The 12,170-nt window shown below is 38.9% G+C and overlaps 1 protein-coding gene across 1 annotated transcript in view; it reads left to right on the top strand.

Moving 5' to 3' along the window:
* Window positions 1-12,170, top strand: part of CFAP54 (cilia and flagella associated protein 54) — a 311,984-nt gene that overhangs the window by 234,178 nt on the left and 65,636 nt on the right. Inside the window, exons 47-53 of the mRNA XM_063446144.1 lie at window positions 3,469-3,555; window positions 3,984-4,106; window positions 4,712-4,765; window positions 6,474-6,678; window positions 7,892-7,956; window positions 8,077-8,246; window positions 11,848-11,962. Coding sequence (XP_063302214.1) covers window positions 3,469-3,555; window positions 3,984-4,106; window positions 4,712-4,765; window positions 6,474-6,678; window positions 7,892-7,956; window positions 8,077-8,246; window positions 11,848-11,962 — 819 coding nt within the window. The remainder of the gene's footprint in view (window positions 1-3,468; window positions 3,556-3,983; window positions 4,107-4,711; window positions 4,766-6,473; window positions 6,679-7,891; window positions 7,957-8,076; window positions 8,247-11,847; window positions 11,963-12,170) is intronic.

Below are 12,170 nucleotides of genomic sequence, written 5' to 3'. Positions count from 1 at the left end.
GCTCACTTCACAAACGGGTGGGAACCAGAGGAAACTGACTCCGAGTTTTTCTGCCGAGGCATAAAGCAACCCGCACTGAGGCCTAGCGCGGAAGGCGGCCTCATGGCTGGGAGAGACGGCCGCTCTCCCGCCGTGGGGACCGTGCCAAGCGGCAACCATCGCGACGCCCTGCATCCCCCCCCTATGGACCGGTGGGGGCCATCCCGGTCCCAGCTGGAGAGACTCTCGCACAAGCCTAAGTGGGGGCCGCACGCTACTTCTAAGATGGCCGCCGAGCCACTACCTCCGAGATCCCAGGAGAACACAGAAGCCTGGAGGGAGCGTTTCAATGCCAAATTTGACCGCATATGTCAAGAATTTTGGAGACGCCTGGAGTGCAGACCTTCCCACAGCAACTCACCTACAGCACAAGAGAAGCCGGCGGATGCAAAAGCCCGCCGACCCGGCGTGAGGCCAGAGCCCAACAAAATGGCGCAGCTACCCTGACGCCCGACATACCAGGGGACACTGAGGATATTGAAACGCCAGGTACCACTACATTCCCGTAACCCAACCTCCCCCCTCCGAAATACCAAACGACCAAGACGTCCCCCTGACCTGAAGCTCCACTCTGCCCCATCAGCAGTCACCCAGTGGCCTTATAGCCAGCCACAGTGTACCCAGAGAAAGGGGCCAAATCCAGGGCAGATGCCCGGAAACCTCAGGCTGCAACTACACTACTCGGCATCACCATCCAAAGAGCAACCAGAGCACCCTTCTTACCTCTCCATGCCAGAGCTACGGGCTCCCTGGACACCTGCTACACCTCAAGGCATCATCACACCCAGGACTGGCAAGGGTTAAGCAGGACTTAGCCACAACACAGCACCTATACAGCAACTATATCATAGCTCAGTGTTGTTAATCTTAACGTGCATAACTAACGATAGATCCTTTTCTCACCTGTAAGATGTGTATACCCCTGCCTTGTTTAAACTGCTGCCCACAAAATGGGACCAAGCTTAGAAACTCCCTCATACTGGTTGTTCTATTTACTCCAGCTTCATATCGTCTAGCCTGTATAGCCTGCAAGATATCTAACTTAAAAACAAGCCACTAGTTTAATCAACAACAATATCTCTACTAACTCATATTGTACCTACAAACTTGCTGTTAGCTTAATCGTTTAATATAAAATTACATGCTGTTTTACTAAATGATGCAAGTACTAGCTCTAATAGACCTCAAAGTCATCTTAGATGTATCATTGAATGAACCGCAATTCCTCGCATTTGCTGTTGTGGCAATGCAGGATGTAATGTAACCTCATGCATGTTCAAAAATAAAGAATTAAAAAAATTTTTTTTTTTTTTTAAATTACTCCATTTAGACCTATAGAACTTTAGGACACAGATGACTGTGTATTTATATAGCCAAAGGAAGACAAGCAAAGCCAGGGTTTCATATCCCATTGGCTACAGGCATGTCACAGATGATATTAGAGGTTGAGAAATTTGAGAAGGGGCGATACAAGTTTAGGAGAAAATACACAATCATACATGAAGCAGAGTAGATAAACAATATGTATGGTAAGCAATATTTTTTTATAATTAACTTGGACTGCACACTAATCACAGACACAGTTTATTTAATTTTCCATGTCCTAGGCCGTGGTGTTTATTTAAAGCTTAAGGGGCTTACAACCAGAATTTAATAACAACATATTACAAAAACTTTATCCCTTAAAAAAAAAAAAAAGTATTCTTTATTTTTGCTTGTAAGCATACACATTGCATTACATCGTGTAATGAAAAGGTATCAGACTAACAAAAAATATATACATGTTAGCGAACAACATATACATTTTGGTCAAGCTTAAATCCCTCATATTTGATCCATGTGTAGGTAGACTATGGGCTAGAGCAGGGGTAGTCAACCTTTAACTCTCCAGATGTTGTGGACTACATTCCCCATAATGCTTTTACACCCATAATGCTAGCAAAGCATCATGGGAGGTGTCATCCAAAACATCTAGAGGGCTGAAGGTTGCCTATGCCTGGCCTAGAGGTTACTTGCCAGTAACGAAACGTGCCCACTTATTAACAATAAGGGGTATATAAAACATATCTAAACTTAAGGCGCAGTTGGTTGAAAAATATAGCTCGGTCAGTAGACCGGTCAAGAACCTAAGACCCTCTTATTGGTTAGCTGGTAACCAGTTAGTCCAGCTAGGTCAGCTTCTGAACATGCCCTATATTCCTTATGGAATTGAAAGGGAGTAATGCATATGTCCCCATAAAAGAGGGGGTGTTAACTAGGCATGGTGCCTGGCTATCAGCTTACAGAGCGAGGCAAGAGGGTGCGAGCTATGTTTAAATAATATAAACTTATCAGTCGAATTGTGAACTAATCATAAAAATAAAAACAAAACATCGTTAAAAAAAAACACTGGGTTGCATCTCATATATAGACAGCCGTTGACTTCAGGTAGGTTGTACTCGGCCCCAGTTCCCTAGGTATGAAGGGCTTGATATTGGCAACAGTCCATGATGGATAAGTTTCGGCTGGGATGGCTACCGCCGGTAGACCCAAAGACCTGAGGAAAGTTGGAACCTTGATAGGTGTAATAGAGGATGCGTCTTGCCATCCTTACCCGCAATCGGTATGTACCCCATTTATAGGGGACAGAGTTCTCGCGGAGCTGCTGAGTGACCTTTCGAAAAGATCTCCTCCAAGTCAGGGTGTGCCTGGAGACGTCTCTGAAGAATGCCAGGTGTGCCACCTCAAAGGGTACCGTGGGAGATCCTCATGCGGCTTCCATAAAGACGTCCCGATCAGAGTCCCGAACAAACTTGATGAACACATCACAAGGAGCTTTTTTGGGTGCTTTGTTAGCCCTGGGGAGAAGAAAATAGGAATCAACTCCCAGCTGCTTCACTTGTTTAGGCAGCTGTAGAGTGGCTATAAGCCTTTGGCAATAGTTGGGTAATTCAGCATTGGTAACTGATTCGGACACCCATTGAATCCTCATGTTTCGTGCCTTGGCCCTATCCTTCAATTTATCATTACCCAGCTTCCCACGCTTATCTCGCTTGTGACCTGCTTTCAATCCCCAGCCAGCTCATGTCCCCCAGTAACAGTCGTATCACCACTTCTGCCCTGCTACCTGCCTAACTCTGGCACCACTTCTGCCTAACTCTGCCCAACAACATTAACAGGGGTCATAAACTTTATTCAACCCCTTATATCTATACAACAAGGGCAAATTGACCCTTTTATTGCCACCATACATCAAAGAGCTTAATGCCTCTGTGGCATTTAATTTGTTTATATAACCAACAGTACAACAACTCTTGACAGAAAGTAAGAAATATAAAGCATTTGTTTTAATTATTAAACTCGGTAAACTGATGTAATGAATTCCAGACAAGTGAAAACGTTAACATACATTTCTTACACCGACAACTTATTTAAACTTTATCTTTGCAGGTTTTGCCTTTGCTGTCATTGTACCAATATTTCGTTTCCACGATTTGCCGTGACCCAGTAAGATCTGTTGAAGGAAGATTCATCAAGGTATGCAAAATAATCATTTGAGTTTACTGACCTGAAAATAAGCAGACACTAGAATGGCTTTCACGAGATTCGTCAACCTGACTGACATTATCTCAACAGCCACAAATTCACTTTGACGTTCACGTCTGTGAAATCCATCTTATTGACAGGCTTCAAAAGATGTTTTTGGACTCCTAATAAATATGTACCGTATTTCTTTGTGAGAGCAACACAATGCTCCCATAATCCCAGTACGCCGTGGAGTCGAGATTCTTTTTTTAATTCATTGTTCGCGTATTTTACATATTAATCTTCAGGTCTATGCTCAGTACTTGAGAAGTGTATTTCTTAATTCCAACGGATGCATTTCAGTGTTTTCTTTTTATTGTGTAAACCGTTCTTTAACTTTTGTCAAGAAGCAATCTTTCTTTTATCTCGTCTTCTTCAAGGTTAAAGTTTTAACAGATCTGCATCTGTTTGCTGAGGCCTGTCATGAAATTTCCATTCTTAATTATGGGAAACGGATTCCTAGAAGATCAAATATTGGTTCGAGTTTGTCTGGAAATCTAATGGTAACTTTTTAGAAAACATTATATATGGTATTTATTTCTGTATTAATTATTCAGCCACTGCGATCGTTTCCCTTGACTAATATAAGTGAGTGCCCCACCACAAACGTAAACTGTAGGAGTACAGGTTTGGTTCTACTTGTATCAAAATGCCTATCTGTACATCCGTCCTTCTACCCATCCGTCCATCTATCTTTGCACACGTTAAGTTTTATTAAAAACTATAAATAAATAATTTAGTTAGTTTATAAAAGTTATTGCACCTTTTGTACTCTTTTTATTTTGATATGCCAGTCAGGTGATCCAGATCATTCCCCATTCAAGAATTTTTTTTTTTTAGTCGTAGTGGTGCTGTATTTATGACCTTTGCTTGTTAGGTGCCTGGCTGTCCTGCCTTGAATTTGTCTCTCATTTGAGAAGCCTTACTACATATATTGATCTGTACTGACTGTCTGTCTCAGATTACTTCATTAATGGCACACTCATTCCGACCTACCATGCAGTCTGTAGATATTCATTAAACAGGGTTATATAATTTAATAGTTGCAAACAAAAACAAATATTTCGAAAACAAAATTGAGAATTGAAAAATGTTTTTTCTGTTTTAGAACTTTTCAAAATTTTCATCTTTAAATTCAATCCTCTCCAGAGAAAACCTGCAGGTAGGTAGTGATAATTTACAATCAATTATTTCGGATGGTTAAGGTTTCCTGTGTGTTAGATATCTTTAAAGTTTACATGTATGCTGCGCATGTATATGTGTCCTTAATAAAGTAAATAAAGCATAAAACGTGTTTATGTTATGTTAATATTTAGAGTATTTTTAGAAGAACATTTACACTTTTGTTGAATTCCTCTTGTTCTAAGAACATACTCTTTCCCAGAATGCATCAGACCTCCTTTCCAGTTTGTGCTTTCCAAAGGACACCACAGTCTAGCATTGAGTCTCTTCGACACACACATTCCTCTAATACAGCAGTTGCCAACCCAGTCCTCAAGTACCGCCTAACAGTCCTGGATTTAGGGATTACCCAGTTGTGTCTAAGGTGTTTTAAGAAAAAAACCAAAAACACTTTAGACACAACAGGGTAATCCTTAAAATCCTGGACTGGTAGGGGGGACTTGAGGACTGGGCTGGGAACCCCTGCTCTATACATTATGAAGATAATACATTTTAAAATTTTCTATAGTGTTCGGAATACACATTTGTATTCCTAATACTTTAGTTTCCTTTAAATATCAGCAATTGAAATAGCATATCTCTGTTGCCATAGTTACATCTTCTATGTGATCACAGAACTTATATTCTCATTAAGTACATATATTCATACATACAATATATATTTCTATTAAATAGATGAGGTATACACTTGCCATACAGTATTCTTACACTCAGATTTATTGTCATGACTAATATTACACTTGGGATTTTGTTACTAGAAAGTCTGACCTCTTCCATAGCAACAGAGAAATACACACGGCTTTATGCCTGACTTCCAGAAGCTGCTATTCTTGTCCCGGAGGGTTAAGTAATCACAAATAAGGCTCATTTAATTGGAGGACAATGGACTGTCAGAAAGTTTCATGACCTTTTCTAGAACTTCTTCAACAATCCACAGACATAAATGCCAAATAGGAAGCACAGTGCATGATAGTAATGATAAAATCTAAGATTGTATGACTATTTAACAGTGAAATGGACGTATCAGGATTAATATAAAAACAGATGTACGATGACTTATTTTAGTGGAAGCAGTACTTGTCTGTTTATGAACTTCAGTTAAATTGTCAGTACACATAATACTCTCAGTTGCAAACATTGAGTCATCTTTGACATTCAGTGGTGGTTAACATTGGCTAACCTGCAATCGCAAGTGAATCCCCTGTTTCTGGCAAATTACTAAGTCAGTCCAGAATCCCCTTGAAAGATCAACTTGTCATAATTCACTATAAATTGGAAAGTTGGAATAAGGCAAGGGATCGTGGGAAGCCACTGCACAAGTCAAAATGGCAACTATCTCTACCGGGTTCACTCAGGGAATTTAGGTTCATTTTATGTATAATTCTGCTTGTCATTTTTATCGTGTAATAGTCATAATAGAGGGTACAATAAAAGCCAAAATAATAAAAAGGCAACATTTCTTTCTCCATATAAACTCAGGATTTAAGAATCTCAGTGTCATTCACAACACTCGATTGGAGACATTAATTCTAATGCACAAGTGCACACCAGCTTATGAAATACACCTGATTTACAATTACATCCTCAGAAAACATATGTATTTATATATATATATAGCCAATCTATTTCAGTTGATACCCAGGTATTATTTCAGACAATTTAGTCGCTCTTTATGTTTTCCATTTCAGGCCATAGAAGATGTTTTTAACCAGTCACCTGGCTCAGCTCTTACCTATGTCTATGACAATGCAACGATGAATAAACTGGAGCTTGCTAAAATGTATTTCATCCTCAAACTTTCTTCGACTATTAATGCCATCCCTGAGGCAGAGGGAAGATCTAGCCACAAGGGGAAGGAAGAAGAAAGCATCAACCAAGAGAATGGTTCATTGGGTAATATAGCCACATAACAGTAGGAAAAATTATAATAATGCCGTGTGCTAGATCATCGATCAGGTTTCACTTTGAATACGGGATCTAGACTGAGCAGCCGAATTAGTTTTTTTCACCTCTGTAGTCGATCAAATCTTTCCAAATGTGAGCAAAATGTATACTGATATAGGTCAAGCCAGTGCCAGGGGCACTCAAGCACTATAACCACTGCCACAGGCTGCACTGATTATGACGATTAGAATGGCCCTTTAAATGAGTCAATAGACGACTGCAAGAGCCTTAAATAGATTAAGCTATCATGCTGCCAAAGCTTTTTAAAGTGGAAAGGGTCTCAAACGCAGGTAAACATCTGTCACATTAAATAGAGAAACAAGTACTTACTGACCGTATCTAGAAAGTGCCTTTCTTTCAAGAAAGAGTACTATAATGCAATATAAACATGCTTGACACCCTAGTGTATAGACAACTATTATTATTTTTGTTGTAGTTTTATTAATTAAACCTGATAAAAAATATTTTTTTACAAAGATGATTATTTCTTAAAATGTGAATTTCTGACAATTCAAATTAAACTTGTAAAATGAATATTTTGGTGTAAAGTTTTAAAGGGACACTATAGTCACCAGAAAAATTACAGCTTAATGTAGTTGTTCTGGTTAGTATAGTATGTCCCTGCACTGCCTATTCAGAGAACACCAAGATTTATACAAAATACAGTGCACTCACAAAAATACAGTTTTCAATTTGATATGGCTACTTAAAATCACCTATCCCAGGACAAAGATATGGGGCTTCAGTTCCACCATAAGACCATATTGTGTTAAGACTCCACTACGTCACAGTACCTCAATATCGGTGTGTCCTAGACTAATTTTACTGTGACATAGTGCTGGGCTAAACACGAAATGGCCATATGGTGGAATGAATCCCCATATTTGTTTGCTGAGAGAGGTGATTTTAAGTAGCCTTTTAAAATTTAAAGCTGTGTGCACGTGTTTACACCATCGCTATCATTCATAAGAGTAAAAGATTAATGACAGAATGTATGTATTAATTTCATCATTCAGTAAATTGACACAAAGGAGAAATATAGTAATTGCACTATTTAGGATACATTATATAAATGGACAAACATTTGATACATTGTTTTAGAGGTTTTGTGTAATTCTTAAACCTATTCTATTCTTTTTTGTATCTCTTTATAACCATTTAGTCGAGGAGACTGATGTCTTTGTGCAACTTCATTCTGAAAAGGACCTTACACTTCCGAAATTAAAGGTACTATCACTTAGTTTCAGAACTTGTTTCCCCCCCCCCCCCCCCCCAATTTGCAGTTAAAGGTAAAGGTACAGTTAAACTTTTTTTAAAACATGTTTGGTATCTCTTGTTCAAACACAGGGTATTTTATTAAATGAAGCTGAGAGAAGAGTGAACTCCATTCTACGAGATTTGCAAGTGAAACACCAAAATCTACTTGTGCAGTGTCCCGCAGGGGAATTAGAAATGGCAGTTGAGGCCAGGTGTTATCTTGCTGAAGTAGCTCGACAGAGGCATCAAACACCTTTGAGGTAAATATTCTGCTTTAGCCGGGATTAAAATGGCAACATTTCTGCTGGGTGACAAGTACAAAAGGCCTTATTTTTGCACATAAAAATCACAGATCCCTGTATGGATATTGATTGTAACACAACGCATGCAATGTTTGGGGTCTGTAATTTTTTGACTGCTTTAGTCTTGAGATGTAAAATCATATCTCCATGCAACCTCCATCAGTATGACGTGCCCAGCATTCACACAAATCTCTACTGATTACTTTGTGTTCTGAATGACTTGTGCACCATTTTACCTCAATCTGATGCCATTTCAAACACTTCTAGAGGCGCCATATGCACTCATCACAGTCTGAGATCCTGGTCAGCCCAAACTATTATATCTAGGGAAATATCCCAATTACAAAATACAGATTAAGGAATAGCGCATACACAAAAATAACATTTTCACTTTTACAAGGCCACTTAAAATCACCTATCTCAGTAAACAAATATGAAGATTCGGTTCTACTATATGGCCATATCATGTTAAGCCTACTACTAGCTCACAGTACCCCAATATCAGTGGGTCCTACACTAATTCCAATGTGGGAGACAAATTAAATAGTGCTAGTGCTAAACAAGCTAAAGTTTATATTACTTTATATTATTTATATATATATATAATGCAAAATGAATGTGATAAAAAACACAATTACAAAAATGCAGTGTCAAACTAAACAATTAAAGTGATAGTGCAACAATTTATTTACTCACAATGCATATCATATATCTTCTCTATAATCAAATAAAAATTATTATTAAAGGACCACTCTAGTGCCAGGAAAACATACTTGTTTTCCTGGCACTAGAGTGCCCTGAGGGTGCCCCCACCCTCAGGGACCCCCTCCCGCCCGGCTCTGGAAAGGGGAAAGGGGTTAAAACTTACCTTTTTCCAGCGGTGGGCGGAGAGCTCTCCTCCTCCGATCCTCCTCTTCTCCTCCCCGTCGGCTGAATGCGCACGCGCGGCAAGAGCTGCGCGCGCATTCAGCCGGTCACATAGGAAAGCATTCATAATGCTTTCCTATGGACGCTTGCGTGCTCTCACTGTGAAAATCACAGTGAGAATCACGCAAGCGCCTCTAGCGGCTGTCAATGAGACAGCCACTAGAGGAAATAGGGGAAGGCTTAACCCATTCACAAACATAGCAGTTTCTCTGAATCTGCTATGTTTCTGAAAAAATGGGTTAACCCTAGAAGGACCTGGCACCCAGACCACTTCATTAAGCTGAAGTGGTCTGGGTGCCTAGAGTGGTCCTTTAAAGTGACATTGCTATCCAAAACACCCACCATTCCTTTTTTTACTAGCCCAGTTACAAACCCACATAGTGCTGGGCAAGCAAAGACCCTACACCAGGGCTTGGGAAATGGTAGATCCCCAGATGTTCTTCAACTCCCATGATGCTTTGTCAGCCTTTAGAATGGCAAAGCATCATGGAAGTTGCAGTTCTAAAACATCTGAGGACCTACCGTTTGCAGCATACTTCTCACACCTTTTAATCAGTAAAATAATGAATTTTGAGTTTGCAGCCCACATCCCCTATATGTTAATGGTAATAGCTCCCTGCGCCCATTACCAACCCTCCTTGAGTAAAAATACAAAGCTGAAACAATAAACATAACAGTGTAGAACAGTTTACAGCGCCTGCCATGGCTATTAATAAACATGAACAGGAATATTCACTGAAGTATGAATTGTCAGGAATCCAAAGTAAATTTAGAACCATAGTTGAACTGAAAACAGCTAATTTAGAGAATGTTTCCAGTTCGGCTGATTTGAAATTCCTGATAATTTGCACCTTAGGGAATAACAATAATGTTGCTTTGTACGTTTCTCGAAAATGTAAGGGCGTTTTTAATTCTATTACTAAAACTTTATTATACAAACAGGACTGTGCGCTCTGGTAGTATTAAATAATGGGTAATTTATTGTCATATAAACAATGTGTATCAGGCTTCAACTTTAACTATGATATAAATCAGTGGTTCCCAACCCAGTCCTCAAGTACCCCCTAACAGTACAGTATTTAGGGATTGCCCAGTTGTGTCTATGGTGCTTTCTAGAAAGAAAAAAAAAACGCTTTAGGGTAATCCCTAAATCCTGGTCCAGTAGGGGGTACTTGAGGACTGTGTTGGGAACCCCTGTTGTAAATGATTTCTTAAGAATTTATGTATAATGATATAGAATGGGGAGATTACCAAGGAAAAACTGGTGCTATTCTTTTGCTAAACGGTAAGTGATGTACCATTGGTTTCCATGGTGATTTAAAAAAAAAAAAAATTGTGTTACTTTGTACTATAATACCACCTGCTTTTACCGCAGTACTTCTTCCCTGCAGTATGCCATTTTGTACTTTTTAGTTATATTTGTTTTGTTGTAACCATATAGTATGTGGTAAGTATCGTGCAAATATGATTATTTTTGCTCACATGCAAAACTGTCTTTGTTTCATCCCTTTGGTTACATGCTGCAGGGTCAAGTGCAGCCATTTTGTAGCAGCAAACCTGAAGCTCTGTATGAAAATAAACACTTATGTCCTTGTGTGATACAGGGAAACATGCAGACTGTATATAGGAGAAATAAGTATGTCTTCAACAAAGCAGAGTCTCCTGCCAACTGTCATATTGATGTGTAATGTTCCCAGTTTGAAAAGAAAAAATTTGCAAGCAAATATGTTTTGAAGCAATCAAATTGCTCCTTTCTTTAGCACAGAACAGCTTGGGTAAATTGACTATTAGCTTAGCAGCGAAGAATAAATCCATAGATTATTTCGGTAGATAACATTGGAGTTGAAAATTTCCACGTACAGAAATTTATATATTACCAGTGATCATCTCCGTTTTATAAATAGTTTTGCAGAAATGTCACCTCACACAAGGTGATTTCGAAAAGCAAGATTCTGCACAGAATTATTTTATAAATCGATTTCTAAATATTGAGAAAATGTGATGAAAGCTTTCTAAAATTAATTTTTATTAATATAATTAATAGTATCAAAGGGGGAAGCGTTAAAAAATCTTTCTTTAGCAATCATATGTGCGCCAGAAATAACGTGATATTGTTCATTTATTCCCCAAATCTCCACCTGGGTTTGCACAAAGAACCTTCACGGCAAACACTGCTGTCTTCTGGGAAAGTCTCTGTGGAAATTGCCAGTTCCACAGATCCTCCGTCAGCCATGTTTAAAATGGGAATGTGTTAATATGAGGTCTAAGTAATTTCTGACTACCGCATGCTGTGAAGTGCTGAAATCATTATTTAGTCTTAAAGGGAAGCGTTAAATCTCAAACTAGTCCCTGGGTAGGTTTTGACCTCAAACTACTTCAAACGTTGCCCAGACTCTAATCATGAAACATTATTACTGGACATCATGGATTGCCATTGATGCAAAATTCTTAATCATTAGTATTAACGCTGCAGCATGTTTGCTATTAATGGCTCTGTAAATATTATTAAACAGTAAATCAGTATGCATTCATGTTTATTTATTTGTTTTTCCAATGGGAAAGAGCTTAGCCCAACCTGATCTTAAGGTGAGAAGTGAGAAAATAATCTATTTTTTTTTTCTTCCACCCATAGTGTGGCAATGGCATATTCTGCAATGCGTTTACTCCAAGATGCTGAAATATTCACAATGAAAAATGTGGATAATGTATCACCCCTTCTTCAGCAGTACTCTGAAAGAAACAAGAAGGTAAGTGGCTGTATAGGCATTCAGTATTTAAGCACATGTTTATTGCAGAATTAAAGCGAGCCCACTTCACAACTTGTATCAAGGTTATTTGACAAACATGTTAGTGATGGTATCTTCATGAACCCTTTTGAAGTATAAAACATTATAACACAGTTATTCAGGAGTTGCGCTACAAACGAACTTGCTATGTTTGGCTGTCATGCAATTT

Source organism: Pelobates fuscus, chromosome 3 (assembly GCF_036172605.1).
Source record: "Pelobates fuscus isolate aPelFus1 chromosome 3, aPelFus1.pri, whole genome shotgun sequence".
Taxonomy (NCBI): domain Eukaryota; kingdom Metazoa; phylum Chordata; class Amphibia; order Anura; family Pelobatidae; genus Pelobates; species Pelobates fuscus.
This window is presented reverse-complemented; position numbering and strand designations above follow the sequence as displayed.